General features: G+C 44.7%; 1 protein-coding gene across 1 annotated transcript in view; it reads left to right on the top strand.

The window, feature by feature from the left end:
* The window catches only part of cdh26.2 (cadherin 26, tandem duplicate 2), a 29,874-nt gene extending 5,099 nt beyond the window's left edge, over positions 1 to 24,775 (top strand). Inside the window, exons 4-17 of the mRNA XM_014145477.2 lie at positions 10,560 to 10,704; positions 13,001 to 13,176; positions 13,261 to 13,392; positions 13,534 to 13,719; positions 14,010 to 14,332; positions 14,677 to 14,819; positions 14,934 to 15,161; positions 22,651 to 22,872; positions 23,037 to 23,158; positions 23,250 to 23,327; positions 23,440 to 23,556; positions 23,663 to 23,701; positions 23,842 to 23,946; positions 24,150 to 24,775. Coding sequence (XP_014000952.1) covers positions 10,560 to 10,704; positions 13,001 to 13,176; positions 13,261 to 13,392; positions 13,534 to 13,719; positions 14,010 to 14,332; positions 14,677 to 14,819; positions 14,934 to 15,161; positions 22,651 to 22,872; positions 23,037 to 23,158; positions 23,250 to 23,327; positions 23,440 to 23,556; positions 23,663 to 23,701; positions 23,842 to 23,946; positions 24,150 to 24,359 — 2,226 coding nt within the window. The 3' untranslated portion in view covers positions 24,360 to 24,775. The remainder of the gene's footprint in view (positions 1 to 10,559; positions 10,705 to 13,000; positions 13,177 to 13,260; positions 13,393 to 13,533; positions 13,720 to 14,009; positions 14,333 to 14,676; positions 14,820 to 14,933; positions 15,162 to 22,650; positions 22,873 to 23,036; positions 23,159 to 23,249; positions 23,328 to 23,439; positions 23,557 to 23,662; positions 23,702 to 23,841; positions 23,947 to 24,149) is intronic.
* The last annotated feature ends 746 nt before the right edge of the window (positions 24,776 to 25,521 follow it).

Raw genomic sequence — 25,521 nt, forward strand, 5'->3', positions numbered from 1 at the left:
CCAGCGTTGAATAGACCTTAGCACCGGTACTTCCTGTTTGAGGTTCTCCCTATAGGAAGGGAGGAGAAAAAATGTAGTCGTGTTCTGATTTGCCGAAGGGAGGGCAGGGGAGGGCCTTGTAGCCATCTCGGAAGGGGGAGTAACAGTGCTTGAGTGATTTTGTCGTGAGAGTACTACAGTCAACGTGTTGATAGAACTTCGGTAGTGTTTTCCTCAAATTTGCTTTGATAAAATCCCCAGCTACAAAAAATGCGGCCTCAGTACATGTGGTTTTCAGTTTGCACAAAGTCCAGTGTAGTACCTTGAGGGCCGTCGTGGTATCGGCTTGAGGGGGAATATACATGGCTGTGACTATAACTGAAGAGAATTCTCTTGGGAGGTTATACGGTCGGCATTTGATTGTGAGGTATTCTAGGTCGGGTGAACAAAAGGACTTGAGTTTCTGTACGTTATCACAATCACACCACGAGTAGTTATTCATGCAACATACACCACTGTCTTTTTTCTTCCAGGACAGTTCTTTATTCCTGTCTGCGCAATGTACTGAGAACCTAGCTGGCTGTATGGACGGGGACAGTATATCCGGAGAGAGCCATGATTCCGTGAAACAGAGTATGTTACAGTGGTGTATGTTTAAAGATTAACTACTCGTGGTGTTTTAACCCTCGCAAGGCTGCCGGCCCAGACGGCATTCCTAGCTGCGTCCTCAGAGCATGCACAGATCAGCTGGCTGGAGTGTTTACGGACATATTCAATCTCTCCCTATCCCAGTCTGCTGTCCCCACTTGCCTCAAGATGTCCACCATTGTTCCTGTACCCAAGAAAGCAAAGGTCACTGAACTAAATGACTATGCCCCACAGCACTCACTTCTGTCATTATGAAGTGCTTTGAGAGGCGAGTTAAGGATCATATCACCTCTACCTTCCCTGACAACCTAGACCCACTTTAATTTCCATACGGCCCCAATAGATCCACAGACAATGCAATCCCTATCGCACTGCCCTATACCATCTGGACAAGAGAAATACCTATATAAGAATGCTGCTCATTGACTATAGCTCAGCCTTCAACACCATAATACCCTCCAAGCTCATCTTTAAGCTCGGGGCCCTAGGTCTGAACCCCTCCCTGTGCAACTGGGTCCTGGACTGCCTGACGGGCCGCCCCCAGGTGTTGAAGGTATGATACAACACCTCCACTACACTGATCCTCAACACAGGGGCCTCACAAGGGTGTGTGCTCAGCCCCCTCCTGTACTCCCTGTTCACCCATGACTGCGTGGCCACACATGCCTCAAACTCAATCATCAAGTTTGCAGACGACAGCAGACAACAGTAGTAGGCATGATTACCGACAATGATGAGACAGCCTACAGGGAGGAGGTGAGGGGCCTGGTGGAGTGGTGCCAGGAAAATAACCTCTTCCTCAACGTCAACAAAAAGAAGGAGCTGATCGTGGACTTCAGGAAACAGCAGAGGTAACATGCCCCTATCGACATCGATGGGACCGCAGTGGAGAAGGTGAAAAGCTTCAAGTTTCTCTGCGTACACATCACTGACAATCTCAAATTGTCCACACACAGAGACAGTGTGGTGAAGATGGCGCAACAGTACCTCTTCAACCTCAGGAGGCTGAACAAATTTGGCTTGGCCCCTAAGACACTCACAAACTTTTACAGATGCACAATTGAGAGCAACCTGTCGGGCTGTATCACCACCTGGTACGGCAACTGCACCGCCTGCAACCACAAGGCTCTCCAGAGGGTGGTGCGGTCTGCCCAACGCATCACCGAGGGCACACCGCCTGCCCTCCAGGACACCTACAGTACCCGATGTCACAGGAAGGACATCAACCACCCAAGCCACGACCCCGCCTTCTGGATGATAATCCAGAAGGCGAGGTCAGTACAGGTGCATAAAAGCTGGGACCGAGAGACTGAAAAACAATTTCTCTCTCAAGGTCATCAGACTGTTAAATAGCCATCACTAGCTGGCTACCACCCGGTTACTCAACCCTGCATCTTAGAAGGCTGCTGCGCTATGTACATAGACATGGAATCACTGTTCACTTTAATAATGGAACACTAGTCACTTTAATAATGTTTACATACTACTTTACTCATTTAATATGTATATGCTTGATTCTATTCTAATGTATTTTAGTCAATGCCCCTCCAGCATTGCTCCTCCTAATATTTATATATTTCTTAATTCCATTCTTTTACTTCTAGATTTGTGTGTATTGTTGTGACTTGTCACAACTTGTTGTGACTAGTGCACTGTTGGAGCTGGGAACACAAGCATTTCGCTACACCCGCAATAGCATCTGCTAAATATGTGTATGTGACCAGTAAAATTTTATTTTATTTTATGTCTCAAGGTTTGAGGGAGTGTGGAATTGGCATGCTGACTGCAGGAATGTCCAGCAGAGCTGTTGCCAGAAAATTGAAAGTTAATTTCAATATGTCATGGTAGGCCAATGTCATTTTAGAGAATATGGCAGTACGTCCAACCAGCCTCACAACTGCAGACGACTTGTAACCAAGTCAACCCAGGACCTACATCCGGCTAATTCACCTGCGTGATCGTCTGAGACCAGCAACCTGGACAGCTGATGAAACTGTGGGTTTGCGCTACCGAAGAACTTCCGCACAAACTGTCAGAAACCGTCTCAGGGAAGCTCATCTGAGTACTCATCGTCCTCACCAGGATCTTGACCTGACTGCAGTTCGGCGTTGTAGCCGACTTCAGTGGGCAAAGGCTGACCTTCAATGGCCACTGGCATGCTGGAGAAGTGTGCTGCTCTTCACAGATGAATCCCGGTTTCACCTGTACTGGGCAGATGGCAGACAGCGTTGGGAACAGAGTTCCCCATGGTGGTGGTGGGGTTATGGTATTGGCAGGCATAAGCTACGGGCAACAAACACAATTGCATTTTACCAATGGCAATTTGAATGCACAGAGATACCGTGATGTGATCCTGAGGCCCATTGTCGTGCCGTTCATCTGCCACCATCACCTCATGTTTCAGCATGATATTGCACGTCCCCATGTCTGTACACAATTCCTGAAAGCTGAAAATGTCCCAGTTCTTTCATGGTCTGCATTCTCACCAGACATGTCACCCATTGAGCATTTTTGGGATACTCTGGATCAACGTGTATGACAGCATGTTCCAGTTCCCGCCATATCCAGCAACTTTGCACAGCCATTGAAGAGGAGTGGCAAAACATTCCAAAGGCCACAATCAACAGCCTGATCAACTCACGCTACATGAGGCAATGGTGGTTACACCAGATGCTGACTGGTTTTCTGATCCACAGCACAACTTTTTTTTAAGGTACAGTGTTTGTGACCAACAGATGACTGTATTCCCAGTCAAAGATTAATGGATTTCTTTCAATTGACTGATTTCCTTATATGAACTGTAACTCAGTAAAATCTTAGAAATTGTTACATGTTGTGTTATATTTGTGTTCAGTGTACATTCCAATGTATATTACGGAATGTATTTAAAATGTATATATAAATGTATGTAAAATGTATATCAGAATATATGTTAAATACGTTGGAAAATGTATTTAATATATTTCAAAATACATTCTTAGCAATATATTTTACATATATTCCAACATGCATTTAAATGTAGTTATTATTCAAATGCATGGCAAATACAAAACATTTGCCAAATCTTATTGTAACAAAATGGTGATTGTCTTTACAATTCAACTTTTGTAGGCCATTTTAATTGCAGAACACATAACACATTAACAGGCATGACAATCCGGTCCCATGGGAGGCCAAAAAGCATGAAGCCAAAGCTACGACCCCAGCCAGCCACGCCCCCAACCAGCCACACCTCCAAATATTTTAATAGGCTACCGCCACTACAAAATATTTGGTCAAAATAACTACGAAATGATTACAAACATGATACGTTATAGGTCCTGTAGTGACACCATGTCCTACATGTGCACATGACAAATCAACCAAAAAAATTGACGAGAGCATTGCAACCAACATCCAACTGGCAGAACTTAACGCGTACTGGGTCTTTCCACGAAATGAGTGCCTTTTGCATCCATTTAATGTGTTAAATAGAAATACTGCAACAATATTGCATTTTAAAAGCCTGTTATGTTAAATGAAGTGCCGTTTAATATAGACCACATGGAGAATTAAATAAATCTGATTTTCATTGTGAATGAAAACTTGCTAAAGTATAAAAATTCTGCATTTTGACATCCCTCTGTGCACCCTCTGTAACTTCTAGGAAGAATTTAACCCACTAACCTCCCAAAATACAATTATATAAATTACCATTATTGTAAAGCCTTAGCTATTTCGTTGCATTGACAAAATTATTTCTGAAGATTATTTTATGTGATTAGTGAATAATTTACATCTGTCCTTTTGTGAACTGATCTTTCATTTTAATATGGTAAAACGATTAGTTTTTAAATATTTCTTTCAAAAGAAACATTGAACGTCTAATAGTCACACCATAGTGTAAAAGCAGGTGAGCTGGTTCTGCTCTACTTGGCCATTTTCTGTTGCTTTGTCGTGAAAAACTGAGAGGGTCGAACATAACACGTCAAACCTGTAACTCATAGATAGACAGGCTAGAAATGTTTTAACAACTGAATTTTGCATTCAATTGCCCCTCCCTGTTGCATACAACAAGCTTCCATTCCCCATCACAAGGTGATTCATGGATGATTTAACTAGTAAATACCAGTTGGAGGGCCATTCAAGTGGGTTTTTTCCACTTGGTTACGAACACACCACACCATGACACCGCTAACCATCCACTGTATAATAATATTCATTTGAAGCGCAAGACCTAGACCTATACTTTGACATATTGTGTAATGTTGTACGGTGTATAGTTTCTGTTTCAATCGATAAAAATGTAAATAAAAATATAGAAAAACAGTGCCCAATCTCTCATTACTTAATTCAACTGAAGAGAGACACTTAAAGAGTTGAATTCCAAAACACCAGCTGTGGAAAAAGTACTCAATTGTCATAATAGAGTAAAAGTAAAGATACCTTAATAGAAAATGACTCAGGTAAAAGTGAAAGTCACCCAGTAAAATTAAATATACTTAAGTATCAAAGTAAATGGAATTGCTAAAATGTACTTAAGTATCGAAAGTAAAAGTATAAATAATTTCAAATTCCTTATATTAAGCAAGCCAGACGGCACAATTTTTTGAATTATTTTTATTTTCTATAGCCAGGGGCACACTCCAACACTTGTGTTTAATGAGTCTGCCTGATCAGACGCAGTAGGGATGACCAGGGATGTTCTCTTGATAAGTGTGTGAATGGGACCATTTTCCTGTCAAAATGTACTTGTGGGTGTCAGGGAAAATGTATGTAGTAAAAAGTACATTATTTTGTTTAGGAACGTAGTGAAGTAAAACAACAAAATATATAAATAGTAAAGTACAGATACCCCAAAAACCTACTTAAGTAGTACTTTAAAATAGTTTTACTTAAGTACTTTACACCACTGCAAAACACTATATATCCATTTTCAGAAATGTTGGTAAATTTGCTTTAATTGTTTAAATGAATTCTTAAAGAAATTGGTGTCTTTTTTCACTATCTAATCATGACACGTGGTTGTTCTTTCCCACCTGGACAAGAGGAACATCTACCTATGTGAGAATGATGTTCATTGACTACATCTCAGCTTTCAAAATCATAGTGCCATCCAAGCTCATCACTAAGCTCGGGACCCCGGGACTAAACACCCTCTACAACTGGATCCTGGACTTCCTGCGGGCCACCCCCAGGTGGTGAGGCTAGGCAACAACACATCCGCCATGCTGAACCTCAACACAGGGGCCCCTCATGGGTGCGCGCTCAGTCCTCTCCTGTACTCCCACGACTGCGTGGCCGACGACACAAAGGCCGGCGACACTGATGACATTGAGACAGCCTATACAGAGGAGGTCAGAGCTGGCAGTGTTGTGACAGGACAACAACCTCCACCTCAACTTCAGTAAGACAAAGGAGCTGATCGTAGACTTCAGGAAACTGAAATGGGGGCAAGCACACCCCCATTCACATCGACGGGCTGTAGTGGAGCGGGTCCTCGGTGTCCACATCACTAAGGATCTATCATGGTCTACACACGCCAACACAGTCTTGAAGAGGACACGACAACGCCTCGTCCCCCTCAGCAGGCTGAAAGATTTGGCTTGGGCCCTCAGATCCTCAAACATTTCTACAGCTGCTTCATTGAGAGCATCATCACTGGCTGCATCACCGCTTGGTATGGAAACTGCTTGGCATCCGACCACAAGGCGCTACATAGGGTAGTGTTTACATCCCAGTAGATCACTGGGGCTGAGCTCCCTGCCATCCAGGACCTCAAACCCAGGCGGTGTCAGAGGAAGGTCCTAAAAATTGTGAAAGACTCCAGCCACCCACGCCACAGACTGTTCTCTTTGTTACCGCATGGCAAGTGGTACCGATGCAAGTCTGAAACCAACAGGACCCTGAACAGCTTCTACCCCCAAGCAATAAGGATGCAAAATAGTTAGTTAAACAGTTAATCAAATAGCTGTATTGACCCTTTTTACACTTTTGTGACTCATCATATATGCTGTTGTTAGTGTTTAAAATCTGTCACTTTATTCCTAGTTACATGTACATACAGTAAAGTCGGAAGTTTACATACACCTTAGCCAAATATTTTAAACTCAGTTTTTCACAATTCCTGACATTTAATCCTAGTAAAAATTCCCTGTTTTAGGTCAGTTAGGATCACCACTTTGTTTTAAGAATGTGAAATGTCAGAGTAATAGTAGAGAGAATGATTTCTTTCAGCTTCTATTTCTTTCATCACATTCCCAGTGGGTCAGAAGTTTACATACACCCAATTAGTATTTGGTAGCATTGCCTTTAAATTGTTTAACTTGGGTCAAACGTTTCGGGTAGCCTTCCACAAGCTTCCCACAATAAGTTGGGTGAATTTTGGCCCATTCCTCTTGACAGAGCTGGTGTAACGGAGTCAGGTTTGTAGGCCACCTTGCTCGCACACGCTTTTTCAGTTCTGCCAACAAATTTTCTATAGGATTGAGGTCAGGGCTTTGGATGGCCACTCCAATACCTTGACTTTGTTGTCCTTAAACCATTTTGCCACAACTTTGGAAGTATGCTTGGGGTCATTGTCCATTTGGAAAACCCATTTGTGACCAAGCTTTAACTTCCTGACTGATCTGATGTCTTGAGATGTTGCTTCAATATTTCCACATAATTTTCCTCACTCATGATGCCATATATTTTGTGAAGTGCACCAGTCCCTCCTGCAGCAAAGCACCCCCACAACATGATGCTGCCACCCCCGTGCCTCACGGTTGGGATGGTGTTCTTCGGCTTCCAAGCATCCCCCTTTTTCCTTTTTTGTTACATTTCTCCCAAAAATACGATCTTTGTCCCCATGTGCAGTTGCAAACCGTAGTCTGGCTTTTTTATGGCGGTTTTGGAGCAGTGGCTTCTTCCTTCCTGAGCGGCCTTTCAGGTTATGTCGATATAGGAATCATTTTACTGTGGATATAGATACTTTTGTACCTGTTTCCTCCAGATCTTCACAAGGTCCTTTGCTGTTGTTCTGGGATTGATTTGCACTTTTCACACCAAAGTATGTTCATCTCTAGGAGACAGAGCGGTATGACGGCTGCGTGGTCCCATGGTGTTTATACTTAGGTACTATTGTTTGTATAGATGAACGTGGTACCTTCAGGCATTTGGAAATTGCTCCCAAGGATGAACGAGACTTGTGGAGGTCTTCCATTTTTTTCTGAGGTCTTGGCTGATCAAGCAAAGAGCAAAGAGGCAATGAGTTTGAAGGTAGGCCTTGAAATACATCCATAGGTACACCTCCAATTGACTCAAATTATGTCAATTGGCCTATCAGAAGCATCTAAAGCCATGACATAATTTTCTGGAATGTTTCAAGCTCTTTAAAGGCAGAGTCAACTTAGTGTATGTAAACTTCTGACCCACTGGAATTGCGATACAGTGAATTATAAGTGAAATAATCTGTCTGTAAACATGTATTGTGTCAAAGTAGAAGTCCTAACCGACTTGCCAAAACTGTAGTTTGTTAACAAGAAATTTGTGGCGTGGTTGAAAAACGAGTTTAATTGTCTCCAACCTAAGTGTATGTAAACTTCCGACTTCAACTGTATCTAGTTTGATTATGACCTCGTACCCCTGCACAATGACTCGGCACTGGTAGCCCGTGTATATAGCCAAGTTAAAGGTGCTGCATGGCCAATTTGACGTCTGCATTCATACTTCTTGCACTTCACGGAGCAGCACAGCGCTGTTGTGAGAGATGTTGTCAAGGAAGTGAGTTTGTGTTTATACAGGACCTCCTGCCCCCACCTACCGTCAACCAATCATGTCAATGCGAAACTAGTCGGAGCCTTCCGAATTGTAAACAAAATTGGGAGCTACACGGTGATGCAGTACGCAGCTAAAGTTAGCCTATGCATGCCTCCGGAGGCTCCTTAATTGCGTCACACCCTCCATACGGAACCTCCGACCACATTTTTGGATCACGCATAAATGTCTCTTATCGTTACTCATTGTGTATTTATCATTACATTTATTATTCCATGTTTTACTTTTCTATTATTTCTCAATGTTATATCTCTCTGCATTGTTAGCAAGGGCCCATAAGTAAGCATTTCACCGTTAGTATACACCTGTTGTTTACAAAGCATGTGACAAATAACATAATATATTTTGGGCCTTCCTCTGACACCACCTTGTATATAGGTCCTGAATGGTGAAGGCCTACCACTGTTGTGTCGTCAGCAAACTTAATGATGGTGTAGGAGTCGTGCTTGGCTAAGCAGCTGTGAGTGAACAGGGACTACAGGAGGGGACTAAGCACGCACCCCTGAGGGGCCCCAGTGTTGACGATCAGTGTGGCAGATGTGTTGTTGCCTACACTTACCACCTGGTGGCGGCCTGTCAGGAAGTCCAGGATTCAGTTGCAGAGGGAGGTGTTTAGTTCCAGGGTCCTTAGCTTGGTGATGAGCTTTGTTGGCACTATGGTGTTGAATGCTGAGCTGTAGTCAATGAACAGCATTCTCACATAGGTGTTCCTTTTGTCCAGTAGGGAAATGGGATGTGTGGAGTGTGATTGAGACTGCATCATCTGTGGATCTGTTGAGGCGGAATGCGAATTGGCATGGGTCTAGGTTTTCCGGCATGATGGTGTTGATGTGAGCCATGACCAGCCTTTCAAAGCACTTTATGGCTACCGACGTGAGAGCTATGGGGCGGTAATCATTTAGGCAGGTTACCTTCCCTAACTTGGGCACAGGGACTATGGTGGTCTGTTTGAAACATGTAGGTATTACAGACTTGGTCAGGGAGAGGTTGAAAATGTCAGTGAAGACACTTGCCAGTTGGTCGCGCATGCTTTTACATGTCCTGTAAATCCGTCTGGCCGCGTGGCTTTGTGAATGTTGAACTGTTTAAAGGTCTTGCTCACATCGGAGAGCATGATCGCACAGTCGTCCGGAACAGCTGGTGCTCTAATGCGTGGTTCAGTGTTGCTTGCCTCAAAGTGAGCAACAAAGGCATTTAGCTCGTCTAGTAGGCTCGCGTTACTGGCCATCTTGTGACTGGGTTTCCCTTTGTAGTCCATAATAGTTTTCAAGCCATGTCACCTCCGACGAGCGTCAGTGCCGGTGTGGTAGGATTCAATCTTAGTCCTGTATTGATACTTTGCCTGTTTGATGGTTCGTCTGAGGGCATAGCGGGATTTCTTATAAGCGTCCGGATTAGTGTCCAGCTCCTTCTTATAAGCGTCCGGAAAGCGGCAGCTCTAGCCTTTAGCTCCGTGAGGATTCTGCCTGTAATCCATGGCTTCTGGTTGGGATATGTACGTACGGTCACTGTGGGGATGACGTCGTCAATGCACTTATACTCCTCAATGCCATTGGATGAATCCCAGAACATATTCCAGTCTGTGCTAGCAAAACAGTCCTGTAGCGTAGCATCCACGTCATCTGACCTCTTCTATATTGAGTGAGTCACTGGTACTTCCTGCTTTAGTTTTTGCTTGTAAACAGGAATTTGGAGGATAGAATTATGGTCAGATTTGCCAAATAGAGAGTGAGGGAGAGTTTTGTATGCGTCTCTGTGTGTGGAGTAAAGGTGGTCTAGAGTTTTTTTCCTCTGGTTGCACATGTGACATGATGGTAGAAATGAGGTAAAACGGATTTCAATTTGCCTGCATTAAAGTCCCCGGCCACTAGGAGTGCTGCTTCTGGATGAGCATTTTCTTTTTTGCTTATGGTCCAAATGTATCTACATGTAATGGAAATACATTTTACATGACATTAAATATATTGAAATGTATTTTTTTCTGTATGGGTATTGCATTATGTTATTTTAGTTTGGTTTAGTTTTTATTAAATGTATTGCTTGATAGTTTGCTTGATTGGTTGATGTATTGATTGGTTGGTTGATTGATTGATTGGTGGATTGATTCACATCTTCCTTATCACATGGGACTACAGTTGACATTTGAGGCCAGAGGTATATCCAATAATGCATTGGACACCCGACTGGGAGTGGAGGTGGAGATTCTAGACATCAATGACAACCCACCTGTTTTCCAGAGGAACACTTTCACCATCAACCTAAAAGAGTCTACTTCACAAGGTAAAATCTTTTATTTGTTTGTATCTTTCTTTCTTTGTTTTCTTTCTTTCTTTTTTCTTTTATTCTTGCTGTCTTAATTTTATTTATTGCAGATAAAGGAAAACCACACTGAGTTCACTCAGAATGTTTATGATGTATTGTTAAAGTAACTGTTAAGTGTTTCCAGTTTTCTTAGAAATATGAACTATAATTATTTACAATATGAGGGAAATAGTTGTAATTTTTTAAGTATGTTAAAAAGCAACTGTTCTGTGTTGGAACGGTGTTGACGTACCCCAACAACAGAATGGTGTGGGAGTATACTGGTCATTAAATATACACTGCTCAAAAAAATAAAGGGAACACTTAAACAACACAATGTAACTCCAAGTCAATCACACTTCTGTGAAATCAAACTGTCCACTTAGGAAGCAACACTGATTGACAATACATTTCACATGCTGTTGTGCAAATGGAATAGACAACAGGTGGAAATTAAAGGCAATTAGCAAGACACCCCCGATAAAGGAGTGGTTCTGCAGGTGGTGACCACAGACCACTTCTCAGTTCCTATGCTTCCTGGCTGATGTTTTGGTCACTTTTGAATGCTGGCGGTGCTTTCACTCTAGTGGTAGCATGAGATGGAGTCTACAACCCACACAGGTGGCTCAGGTAGTGCAGCTCATCCAGGATGGCACATCAATGCGAGCTGTGGCAAGAAGGTTTGCTGTGTCTGTCAGCGTAGTGTCCAGAGCATGGAGGTGCTACCAGGAGACAGGCCAGTACATCAGGAGACGTGGAGGAGGCCGTAGAAGGGCAACAACCCAGCAGCAGGACCGCTACCTCCGCCTTTGTGCAAGGAGGAGCAGGAGAAGCACTGCCAGAGCCCTGCAAAATGACCTCCAGCAGGCCACAAATGTGCATGTGTCTGCTCAAACGGTCAGAAACAGACTCCATGAGGGTGGTATGAGGGCCCGACGTCCACAGGTGGGGGTTGTGCTTACAGCCCAACACCGTGCAGGACGTTTGGCATTTGCCAGAGAATACCAAGATTGGCAAATTCCCCACTGGCGCCCTGTGCTCTTCACAGATGAAAGCAGGTTCACACTGAGCACGTGACAGACGTGACAGAGTCTGGAGACGCCGTGGAGAACGTTCTGCTGTCTGCAACATCCTCCAGCATGACCGGTTTGGCGGTGGGTCAGTCATGGTGTGGGGTGGCATTTCTTTGGGGGGCCGCACAGCCCTCCATGTGCTCGCCAGAGGTAGCCTGACTGCCATTAGGTACCGAGATGAGAGCCTCAGACCCCTTGTGAGACCATATGCTGGTGCGGTTGGCCCTGGGTTCCTCCTAATGCAAGACAATGCTAGACCTCATGTGGCTGGAGTGTGTCAGCAGTTCCTGCAAGAGGAAGGCATTGATGCTATGGACTGGCCCGCCCGTTCCCCAGACCTGAATCCAATTGAGCACATCTGGGACATCATGTCTCGCTCCATCCACCAACGCCACATTGCACCACAGACTGTCCAGGAGTTGGTGGATGCTTTAGTACAGGTCTGGGAGGAGATCCCTCAGGAGACCATCCGCCACCTCATCAGGAGCATGCCCAGGCATTGTAGGGAGGTCATACAGGCACGTAGAGGCCACACACACTACTGAGCCTCATTTTGACTTGTTTTAAGGACATTACATCAAAGTTGGATCAGCCTGTAGTGTGGTTTTCCACTTTAATTTTGAGTGTGACTCCAAATCCAGACCTCCATGGGTTGATAAATTGGATTTCCATTGATTATTTTTGTGTGATTTTGTTGTCAGCACATTCAACTATGTAAAGAAAAAAGTATTTAATAAGATTATTTCTTTCATTCAGATCTAGGATGTGTTGTTTAAGTGTTCCCTTTATTTTTTTGAGCAGTATATTTAATGGAGTAGACCACCGATTGGTCAGCTAATCCTCATCTGGAGGATAACATCAACCTCTATGAGGAAATAGCAAGCATTTTTGAAGCAGTCTGTTTTTAGATGTTTTTTTAAGTGTTTCTTTCTCCAATTTATTATTTGGCTACACATATGAATATAGGCTGAGTCAACAACACTATTTGGGTATGAGTTAACAGAATATACACTTTTAAAAGTGAGATTTTCAACGGACAGTTAATTTAAAATTGACACAAATTGCAGACATTGACAACGGATTTTGCTGCGAAACACACAGAGTAAACATTTTGAGTGAACCTGCGGTGTGGTTGTCCTTTAACTATGATTGGTTGAATTGGAGCCTCTGAAACCATAACTCTCTGTTTCCTCTCATATCAGGAGATTTCGTGACAGCTGTAATGGCAACAGATAAAGATCAAAGCAAGACAAACAATGGCACATTTGACCTGAAGATTGTCTCCATCACCCCTACACCCCCAGACAACCTGGAGTTCTTCCTTGAGCAAAGTGGTCCAACTGGAATCATCAAATTCAAAGGGTGTCTGGAGCACGATGTAAGAGGTGTCTCTATTTATGTCTATAATCTTTCTTTCATTAACTTTCAACTATAGTGTGATTGTTTCAATCATCCACTTCAGAAATCAGAGAAATACACCATCCTGGTGGAGGCTAAAGATCGTGGAGAGGTGGTTCAGCTCTCCAGCACCTGTACAAACATCATCAATATAGAGGATGGAAACAACCATCTGCCTGTCTTCACTGGGCAAACGGTGGGCAAAATAATTCTATCCTCTTCACTTTATCACAAGATGTGGTGGAGGTATTTGTTAAAATATACTAATGAATCTCCGGAACCACAACTATATCCCTCTTATAATGTTCCATCCTCCTGGGATTTTATATTATTTCAGGGTGCAGGAAGCATCAAGGAGAGAGACAGCGGTGATGTACCAATTCTTCGGCTCCAGGTTTCAGACCAAGATACCATAGGCACTGAAGCCTGGAAGGCCAAATACACTATCCACGGAGACAAGGACCAGAACTTCAGAATCACCACTGATCCAGACACCAACGAAGGAGTCTTGTTTGTTGAAAAGGTCTGTTACCTTTCAAATAAGTTAATGCCTCCTAAATAAGATAATGTATGTCATGTGAGACTTTCACATTTTCTGCAATTTACATTTTTAAAGTTGTTGTTCTATTAATCATATTTTTGTTGTTGTTGTTGCAATCAAACTAATAGCAGACCTGTAGTATTAGTTGTAGTAGTATCTGATGAACTGTGCTCATAGATGTGGTTGCAATAATCATATCCCTGTATCCATTTATTTGACTAAACACTAAATCATCCTTCCGTAACCCACATTCTTCCTCTGTCTCCTGGTAGCCTCTGGACTACGAGGATGGCTCTCAGAGGAACCTGTCAGTCAGTGTAGAGAACGAGGCGCCCTACTTCTCTTGTAAGGTCAAAGGTCGTCCTGCCACGGGCCTGTGGGATGTGGTCACCACAGAGGGGGTATCTTTGACAGGTCTCAAACCGCCCGTGCTGCCCACCCGCCAGGTGACGGTCACGGTGGAGGACATCAACGACCCGCCCATCTTCACCGACGCCATCAAAAACGTGACAGTGGAGGAGAATGTGGAGGTGGGCTGGTACCTGGAGACGTTCACTGCCATCGATCTGGACAGGAACCATGCCAACACCTTCAAGTAAGACTGGGGATGCATTTAACCCACCATTCAGTGGGACTTCTGTTCTATGTCCTACTGTACAGTTCTGCAGCACCTCCTACTGTTTATCAAGCTAGACTGGGAATTTAGCCCAGTTCTCCATGACATTTCTTTTACAGTTCATTACCAGTTTATTACTATAATTAATTTGACCTCAAACCACAGATCATTCTTGATTTTTATAAAAATTCTACTAAAAGTGTCATACTTCGATCATATGTTGTGATGATGCACGCTCTTGAAGCCAATCAGGCCAACCAAGCCAACCTTCGCTAGACCTGTAGCCGAAAACACATCTTACATGCCCAAACCATGTCTTGTAGGTACGTGAAAGGAAAGGACCCTTGTGACTGTGTGGCAGTAGACGCAAAGACTGGCAAAATAACCACAACTAAGATTTTAGACCGAGAGTCACCTTATGTGAAGGACAATGTCTATCAAGTGACAGTGTTTGCTATTGATGATGGTAAGAACTATAAAAGATACTATTCCAATACAGTCAATTATACCAAAATCTATATCTGCATATCATCCACAGTACCACCAGCATGTGTCAGTTGAGAGTTTCTCTGATTGACAGGCCAGCCTCCCATGACCGGAACTGGAACGCTCAACATCCACCTAAAGGACCAGAATGACAACCTTCCGGAGCTTGAGATGGCCACCATGGACATGTGTCTCTCAGATGAGCACACCGAGGTCAACATCACAGCCTACGACCTGGATGGAGAACCCTATAGCGGACCCTTCTACTTCCAGCTCCAAGGGGACGATGTCAAGGGCAAGTGGAGGATTGACCCCGACAATGGTGAGGTTTTCCTCCTCATAAATGTCTCGTACACTCTATCTGACCTCTCATTCATAATACATTATTCCATATGGGCTCTTTTACTCTCTACATACCTACAGTTGAAGTCGGAAGTTTACATACACCTTAGCCAAATACATTTAAACTCAGTTTTTCACAATTCCTGACATTTAATCCAAGTAAAACATTCCCTGTCTTAGGTCAGTTAGGATCATCACTTTGAAGAATGTGAAATGTCAGAATAATGGTAGAGAGAATGATTTATTTCAGCTTTTATTTCTTTCATCACATTCCCAGTGGGTCAAAAGTTTACATACACTCAATTAATCTTTGGTAGCGTTGCCTTTAAATTGTTTAACTTGTGTCAAACATTTCGGGTAGCCTTCCACAAGCTTCCCACAATAAGTTGGGTGAATTTTGGCCCATTCCTCCTGACTTAGCTGGTGTAACGGAGTCAGGTTTGTAGGCCTCCTTGCTCGCACACGCTTTTTCAGTTCTGCCAACAAATGTTCTATAGGATTGAGGTCAGGGCTTTGTGATGGCCACTCCAATACCTTGACTTTGTTGTCCTTAAGCCATTTTGTCACAACTTTGGAAGTATGCTTGGGGTCATTGTCTATTTGGAAGACCCATTTGCGACCAAACTTTAACTTCCTGACTGATCTCTTGAGATGTTGCTTCAATATATCCTATCTCTTGATGCCATCTATTTTGTGAAGTGCACCAGTCCCTCCTGCAGCAAAGCACCCCCACAACATGATTGTTATGGGTGTAAGATGGCACAGTGATGCCATCTGTTGGTAAATGTTAATTACTGCAACTCCAGTGTTTTACCGGTGTGCTTGAGATACCCGGATGTATTGCAATATACTGAACAAGACTGGTTACTCGCATCAATGCCTCTGTCTCGTCATTTAACATTCAAACATGGTGTCAGAGTCGGATAACTAACCATGCTTTCCGCAAATTAAAGTCACCTGTTCTGGTTTACCCCCCCAAAAATGCTTATTTGAGAAAAACTTCGCCGGAATTGTCCTTAGCTAGAGTTAGTTTGCTAGTTAGCTTCAGTAGTGTTAGCACCGGTTAGACATGGCAGCGAACATTCCCCCTCCCGCCGTTATGAAGCTCAGAGGAGATTGGAGCACAAACTGGGATACGTTTAGAGGTGAATGGGAGGACTATACACTAGCAACGGGACTTCGGGAAAAGGACGATGAGTTAGTGGCTGCCACTTTGAGGACTATAATGGGAGCTGAATGCCGACACGTATACAAACACATTTACATTTACATTTACATTTAAGTCATTTAGCAGACGCTCTTATCCAGAGCGACTTACAAAATGGTGCATTCACCTTATGATATCCAGTGGAACAACCACTTTACAATAGTGCATCTAAATCTTTTAGGGGGGGGTTAGAAGGATTACTTTATCCTATCCTAGGTATTCCTTAAAGAGGTGGGGTTTCAGGTGTCTCCGGAAGGTCGTGATTGACTCCGCTGTCCTGGCGTCGTGAGGGAGCTTGTTCCACCATTGGGGTGCCAGAGCAGCGAACAGTTTTGACTGGGCTGAGCGGGAACTGTGCTTCCTCAGAGGTAGGGGGGCCAGCAGGCCAGTGGTGGATGAACGCAGTGCCCTTGTTTGGGTGTAGGGCCTGATCAGAGCCTGAAGGTATGGAGGTGCCGTTCCCTTCACAGCTCCGTAGGCAATCACCATGGTCTTGTAGCGGATGCGAGCTTCAACTGGAAGCCAGTGGAGAGAGCGGAGGAGCGGGGTGACGTGAGAGAACTTGGGAAGGTTGAACACCAGACGGGCTGCGGCGTTCTGGATGAGTTGTAGGGGTTTAATGGCACAGGCAGGGAGCCCAGCCAACAGCGAGTTGCAGTAATCCAGACGGGAGATGACAAGTGCCTGGATTAGGACCTGCGCCGCTTCCTGTGTGAGGCAGGGTCGTACTCTGCGAATGTTGTAGAGCATGAACCTACAGGATCGGGTCACCGCCTTGATGTTAGTGGAGAACAACAGGGTGTTGTCCAGGATCACGCCAAGGTTCTTAGCACTCTGGGAGGAGGACACAAAGGAGTTGTCAACCGTGATGGCGAGATCATGGAACGGGCAGTCCTTCCCCGGGAGGAAGAGCAGCTCCGTCTTGCCGAGGTTCAGTTCAAACACAACCTGAACCTAACAGCAGCTCAGCAAGGTAACGCTACAGCTATTCTTGATGCTCTTGAACATTACTTTAATCCAGCAAAGAACGTTATCTACGAGCGCTATGTTTTCGGTTGTTGCAAACAGGAGGACGGGGAGTCCATTGACAGCTTTGTCACTAGGCTATGGTGCTTTAAGAGATGAACTGATCAGAGATAAGATAGTGCTTGGCATAACTGATGAGGGCACCCGCAGACGTTTGCTGAGAGAACGTGACCTGACACTGGAGACATGCCGTGCAGCAGAGCTTACTGTATTACGGATAAGGTCCATGGAGCTAGAAAGGCAACATATGGACAATGTCAATGCTACATTCAGGCAGCGAGCAAAGAAATTCCCCTTTGCCACAGCTAATGCTAATACTACAGCCAACTCTGCAGTAGACAACCCCAAAACATGCCGATATTGTGGCATTTCTCATGGACGGGGAAAAGAACACTGCCCAGCCTATGGAAAAATATGCAAATCCTGTGGTACAGCTAATCACTTCGCAAGGGTCTGCATGAAAAGCAAGAGAAAGGAGGGTAAAGTGCACTCCATTGAAACAAACACAGATGAAGGGAACAATAGCACAGAGGATGTATATGCTAGCGAGTGCATAGGGGCAGTAAGGGCAAAATGACAAAAGTGGTTTGTCACTCTGCTACTTAATAATAAACCACAGCAATGCCAGATTCAGGGGCTACATGTAACGTTATGAGCCTTTAAAGATAAAAAGAGGCTCGCGCCCAGAGACAAACTCACACAGAGTAGCACCAAGCTGAAACTGTATTCAGTCCAGTTCATGACCTCTTTAGGCCTGTTTGTGACAGAGTGTGTTTTACGTGGCTAGAAACAAACTCTTGAGTTTGAAATAGTTGAGGCTAGTCAACAGCCATTACGGTCAGGTTCTACATGCGAGCGCCTTGGGCTTATTAACTTCACCATCCCAGCTGATCTTAACATTATAGACAAAGTCCAGGCTGGGCCCCTGAGCAAGGAGACACTCCTAAGCAAGTACCATGATGTCTTCAACGCACCGGTCGAGTCAGTCGCCGGCGAAATCCACTTTGAGTTGGACGCAGCAATCCAGCCTGTCCAGTGTGCACCCCACAATGTACCAGTGGCCATGAAAGCAGCTACGAAGGCTCAGCTTGACAAATACGAAGCAGATGGCCACATCATATCAGTCACCGAGCCTACAGACTGAATAAGTAATATGGTTATCGTCAAGAAACCAGACAAGCTACGGATATGCATTGAGCCTAAACACCTCAACCGGGCTCTGCAACGCGCACATTACATTATGCCCACGTTGGAGGATGTTCTTTACAAGCTCCCAAAGGCCAGAGTCTTCACGCTCGTGGACGCCAGAGATGCCTTCCTGCAGTGCAAGCTCTACGAGCCCAGCAGCTACATGACCACCTTTTGGACACCCCGGGGCAGGAAGAGGTGGTTGAAGCTCCCGTTTGGTGTCTCCATGGCTCCAGAGGTGTATCAGCGGAAACAGCACGAGCTGTTGATGGGATTCAGTGGCGTGGAACCCATAGCAGATGACATCCTCGTAGTGGGCTGTGGGGACAGTGATGAGGCAGAATGTGACCATGACGCCAAGCTGCCGGCCCTGATGATCAGATGCAGACAGGTCAAGCTAAGGCTAAGCATAAAAAAGCTTCAGTTTAAAGTGCCAGAGGTTCGCTTAAATGGGCACATCTTGTCCTCCACCGGATTGAAGGCGAATCCAGAAAAAGTGAAGGCTGTCTTGGAAATACCCCACCCATCTGACATGAAGGCAGTGCAGCGCTTCGTCTGATTTGTCACCTACCTGGCCAAGTTCCTACCGCGGCTCTCTGAAGTGTGTGAGCCACTAAGGAGGCTCATGGACAAGGACACCATCTGGCATTGGCTCCCAAAACATGACACAGCGGTGAGGGAAATAAAACAACTGGTCACCCAGACACCTGTACTACGATGTGTCAAAACCTGTCACGATTCAGAGTGACTCAAGCCAGTATGGACTGGGCTGTTGCCTCATGCAGCAGGCCCAGCCTGTGGCATTCGTCTCTAGGGCACTCACTCCAACAGAGCAGAACTATGCCCAGATAGAGAAGGAGTGCCTCAGCATTGTGTTTGCATGCCAACGCTTCCACCACTACCTGTACGGGTGTGACAATATTACCGCAGCGACAGATCACAAGCCCCTTATTGCTATATTCAGCAAGCCCCTCCTGAATGCCCCGGAACGACTGCAGAGCATGCTACTGGCCCTACAAAACTACAACCTCAAGGTGGTGTATAAGCCAGGGCCAGAGATGTATGTGAGTGATACGCTCAGCAGGGCTACTGCATCAGGCACTCACACACGCTCCATGCATGAACAACACGCAGTGTGCAGCTTACAAACAGAGCAAGTGGATGTTGAACACATCAACCAGGCTGACTACCTCAATGTTACGGACCAGCCCCTTATACAAATCAGACAGCACACAGACAGGGACGAGCAACTCCAGGCATTGAGGTCTGTGATTCTGATGGGCTGGCCTGACTGCAAGGAAGAAACTGCTTTAGCCATCAGAGAATATTGGCTAGTCAAAGAGGAGCTCAGTGTTCAAAACGGAGTAATATTCAAGGGTCAGAGAGTCGTTATTCCCCGGTCTCTGCGCCCTGAGATGTTGGCGCGCGTGCACTCAAGTCACATAGGAGGTGAGGCCTGTTACAGACAAGCACGTGACACACTGTATTGGCCAGGAATGCAGAGTGAAATCAAAGACTGTCAGTAAATGCACAATCTGCAATGAATATGCCATTGGGCAACAGAGAGAGACGATGATGTCCCACGAGCTACCAATGCGCCCCTGGCAGATAGTAAGTCTAGATCTCTTCCAGCACAGTGGCAAAGACTTTCTGCTGATAGTCGATCATTTCTCAGACTTCTGGGAGATTGACCTCCTCCCCGACCTCTCAGCAGAGACAACGATCAAACGCTGCAAGGCTCAGTTTGCCCGCTATGGCCAGCCAGATAGGGTAATTTCAGATAATGGACCCCAATTCTCCGGATTTGAGTTCCGAAAATTTGCTGCAGAATGGGAATTCGAGCACGTCACTTCATCACCACGACACCCAAAAGCTAATGGGAAGGCTGAGTCGGCAGTCAAAATCGCAAAGAACCTCTGCAAAAAAGCTCTGCGAGAGGGCAAAGATGCCTGGAAAGCAATCCTGCAGTGGTGCAATACCCCGACAGAAGGCATGGATAGCAGCCCGGCCCAGCGCCTCATGGCACGGCATTTGAAAGCAGCTCTGCCAGTAGCAAGCACTCTCCTGGAGCCATGTGTGGTGACAGACGTGCTGGTGAAGCTACGTCACAGAAGACAGGTCTCCAAGTTCATCTACGACAAATCAGCAAAAGACTTACCAGAGCTCAGGGTGGGTGAAACGGTGCGAATGAAGCCACTACCAGGGGACCGGACGGGCCTCTGGAGACTCGGATCCTGTGTACAGAATGTGGCACCACGCTCCTACTTGGTCGAAGTGAATGGATCACTGTACCGTCGTAACAGGGTTGACCTTCGGATTGCTGAGCCAGCACCTACTCAGAACCCTGATGGTCATAGGGGTCGCATGACAAAAGACGGAACCCCAGCAAGTCACATGGGGCATGAGGCACTGGGCGAAGAGCCAGGGGATCACAGGTCGGCCGCTCCCTCGCCCATCAATACTCCCCATAGACAGTCAGGTGACGCGCCTGTGCGGGAACCCGCAGTCCACGCAGACAAGCCCCCTGTCTTTTCACACTGCGGGCGTCTGTCCCAGCCACCAAAAATACTTAATCTGTAGGTTTCCCATTAGGGATTGTTGACAGACAGAGATAAAAGTGAAGAGAGTATCAAAATGTGTTAAGTTGTTAACTGGAAAAAAAAGAAGAAAAAAAAGAAACTGTTCATGTTGGAAATTACTACTAGGTTTGTTTTGTTAGTGAATTGACAGCTCCTGTCCTATTTTATAAAAGGGAAGATGTTATGGGTGTAAGATGGCACAGTGATGCCATCTGTTGGTAAATGTTAATTACTGCAACTCCAGTGTTTTACCGGTGTGCTTGAGATACCCGGATGTATTGCAATATACTGAACAAGACTGGTTACTTGCATTAATGCCTCTGTCTTGTCATTTAACATTCAAACAATGATGGCTGCCACCCCTGTGCTTCACGGTTGGTATGGTGTTCTTCGGCTTGCAAGCCTAACCCAGACGGCATTTCTCCAAAAAGTACGATTTTTGTCCCCATGTACAGTTGCAAACCATAGTCTGTCTTTTTTATGGCGGTTTTGGAGCACTGGCTTCTTTCTTGCTAAGCGGCCTTTCAGGTTATGTCGATATAGGACTCGTTTTACTGTGGATATAAATACTTTTGTACCATTTCCTCCAGATCTTCACAAGGTCCTTTGCTGTTGATCTGGGATTGATTTGCACTTTTCGCACCAAAGTATGTCTAGGAGACAGAACGTGTCTCCTTTCTGACCGATATGACAGCTGCGTGGTGCTATGGTGTTTATACTTGTGTTCTATTGTTTGTACCGATGAACGTGGTACCTTCAGGCGTTTGGAAATTGCTCCCAAGGATGAACCAGACTTGTGGAGGTCTACCTTTTGTTTTCTGAGGTCTTGGCTCATTTCTTTTGATTTTCCCATGATGTCAATCAAAGAGGCACTGAGTTTGAAGGTAGGCCTTGAAATACATCCACAGGTACACCTCCAATTGACTCAAATGATGTCAATTAGCCTATCAGAAGCTTCTAAAGCCATGACATCATTTTCTGGAATTTTCAAAGCTGTTTGAAGGCACAGTCAACTTAGTGTGTGTAAACTTCTGACCCACTGTGATACAGTGAATTATAACTGAAATAATCTGTCTGTAAACAATTGTTGGAAAAATGACTTGTGTCATGCACAAAGAAGAGGTCCTAACCAACTTGTCGAAACATTAGTTTGTTAACAAGAAATTTGTAGTGGTTGAAAAAACGTTTTAATGACTCCAACCTAAGTGTATGTAAACTTCCGACTTCAACTGTAGCTTTTGCACAAGAAGGCCTAATGCCACGTTCACATGCTCGTAACCTCAGAGATTCTGATACTTCCCAAGTGAGACACTCGGAATCATCTTTCTACGAGATAGCAAGTCAGAAATGTCTGAGTTTTCTATTTCCGACTAGCATGTGAATGTGGCATAAGTCTCTCAATACTATAGGCCTATACTTCATGCAGCCCTCAACTAGCTATCTCTCTTTCTCACTGCACATCCCTCCAGGCTACACAGTGAACCTGGTGAAGGAGAACACAGTGTATGCAGGTCACCACGAGCTGCTGCTGAAGGTGTTTGACCTGCAGGGTCAGGGTGCCCTCCACAACCTGTCCGTCACCGTGTGTGACTGCTCCAGGGTGGCCAGCTGCCGCATTCGCAGGGCCACTGGATCCAAGATTGGAGAGAGTGCTGTAGGGATTGTCATCGCTGCCATGTTGCTAGTACTAGGTATATAGTCTTTTGAGTCTTGTGTTTGGTGGAAAAGACAAACTGGCCTACATCGCCACCTAGTGTTTATTTGGCAAATTGGCTCCCACTAAATACGTTTAGAACAGCACAGGTTAGTGTGAATGAAGATTTGTATCTAAACAAAATGTGTGTGTCCCTCCTAGGTTTTCTACTGTTGGCCCTCCTGATGACCTGTAAGAGAGATCTGAAGCTGATCCCTATAGATGAAATCTCTGGAGAACATCTGATCAAATCTAACATTGAGATCCCAGGAACTGATTGCAAGGTAACCACAGACAACATTACTATCACTACAATCACGTTCTTCTCTGGAAATGGCTTTTTTACATCGTACGATATGCTATTTTTGATCCCAGGTGCCTACGGCTACCATACTCCAAGTGGACAGCCAGGTGGAAACAAAAGCTGCTTTTCAACCAATCAAGAGGATGTCGGTTAGGAAACCTGCAATATTCAATCACCATTATTCTTTTGGTTCATACTGGGCATATTTGACAAATGGAAAACTGTTTAACCATGACAAGTAAATATTATATATTTTCCCAGGCTGTACAGAAGTCAGCCAGTATGCGAGCACTGGTACGTTCAGGATATTCCAAGTATTCCTCCTCCTACCAAGAGCAACAACAGGGACAGTTTCAACGAGGAACCTCCCTGCGCCAGGTAGGCTATAGCAATCAAATAAATCTACTACCTTTATACATTTTTGCCCTGTCAATTAAATTCTCAGTGGCACTGTACTACAGCAACACTTAACATTTTGTTTCAGAGTGCGCCCACAAAATTACGCTCCAATGGTTATGAACAGGTACTTCAAAATCTAATATTTCAATGAAACTTATGTAAACAATTTTTTTCCCGGAGACTTTCATTTTACTAATGTTGCATTGTGCTAGTTGTATGTGTGTGTGTGTTCTGAGTAGTGATATTATGTTTCTCATCACTCAGGGGTCAATGATGAGCAGATCAATGAAGACAACAACAAGATACTCCTCATGGGAAGAAGCTAATTATCTCAACAAATCCGGGCACTTGATGACCCAACTGAATCAGGTAACAATGTGCAACAGTCACAAACAGTCATGTCTGTAATCAATGAATACAAAAAATAAATCAAATTGTGATTTTTTTTATGTACTAGTTGAACTGATGTATTCATTGTCGATTAACCTTATTGTGACCACAACTCTCCTCCATTCACTTCAATCTCTCCCTCCCTCCTGCCCTACTTCTATCCATCACTCCACCTTCTCCAGAGGATGTACGCCCTGCAAGTTCAAGGAGAGGAGCTGGGGGACTATGCCCCGCACCCCTACGCTGAAGAGGGGTACCTAGAGACAGACCTCCAGCTGGATGCTATCTCCATCCCTGAGACCCTCTTCGACCAGGACATGCTCCTGTACCTGGGCCCCAGGTTCAACACCCTGGCCTCCATCTGCAACACCGCAGACCTCAGCGCATCCTAAGCCCATCTTGCCCTCACCCTCTGGGGCAAAAGGCTCTGCCAGGACCGGCTAGATAGCATTGGCATAACAGGCTAGGTCACCGGCCGCATTCCTGGATTATAAACTGGACATGATCACTCATTCTTCAAATGAGGTAGAACAGCAAACTTGCTCTTGCGAAATCTGGTTAAGAACAAGCAGTCATTTTTTACAAAAACAATCAAATGCACACAGAACTATGAAGATCAGTGATCAATCAATACAAAGACCAAGATGGAACTCAGTGTTGAAAGGAGAACAATGAAATCTACCGCTGAGAACACACACAGAGAGAGACATGTAGTGGAAAATACTTGCATGGCATTGACTTGCTCTGTGCTTTTATGAATTTGATGGCTGCAATTTAGAGGTGAATTAACAGTGAACATACCACACCATCTCTTACCTCTTTATTCTTCAGAAAATACATTGAGTCCGAATAGTCTAATATTGTTTTCTATGATGGTTATGATGATGATTCCCAAATCAAATTGTATTTTTTCACACGCTTCGTAAACAACAGCTGTAGACTAACAGTGAAATGCTTACTTACAGGCCCTTCCCAACAATGCAGTGAAACAATATATAAATAGTAGAAAAAAATTGAACAAAAAGTATAAAAACAATAACACAAGGAATAAATAAAAAAATAATAACACAAGGAATAAATACACAAGTAATTAAAGCTTGGCTATATACACGGGTTACCAGTACCGAGTCATTGCGCAGGGGTACGAAGTAATTGAGGTAGATATGTACATACAGGTAGGGATATAGTGACTAGGCAACAGGATAGATAATAAACAGTAACTAACAGCAGTGTATGGGGTGAGTCAAAAGAGATTAGTGCAAAAATAATCAATGCAGATATTCCGGGTAGCTATTGGTTAACTGTTTAACTGACTATTTAGAAGTCTTATAGCTTGGGGGTAGAAGCTGTTCAGGGTTCTGTTGGTTCCAGACTTGGTGCATCGGTACCGCTTGTCGTGCGGTAGCAGAGAGAAGAGTGTATGATTTGGGTGGCTGGAGTCTTTTACATTTTTTAGGGTCTTCCTCTGACACCGCCTGGTATTGAGGTCCTGGATGGCAGGGAGCTTGGCCCCAGTGATGTGCTGGTCCGTACACACTACCCTCTGTAGCGCTT

Source organism: Salmo salar, chromosome ssa15 (assembly GCF_905237065.1).
Source record: "Salmo salar chromosome ssa15, Ssal_v3.1, whole genome shotgun sequence".
Lineage (NCBI taxonomy): Eukaryota > Metazoa > Chordata > Actinopteri > Salmoniformes > Salmonidae > Salmo > Salmo salar.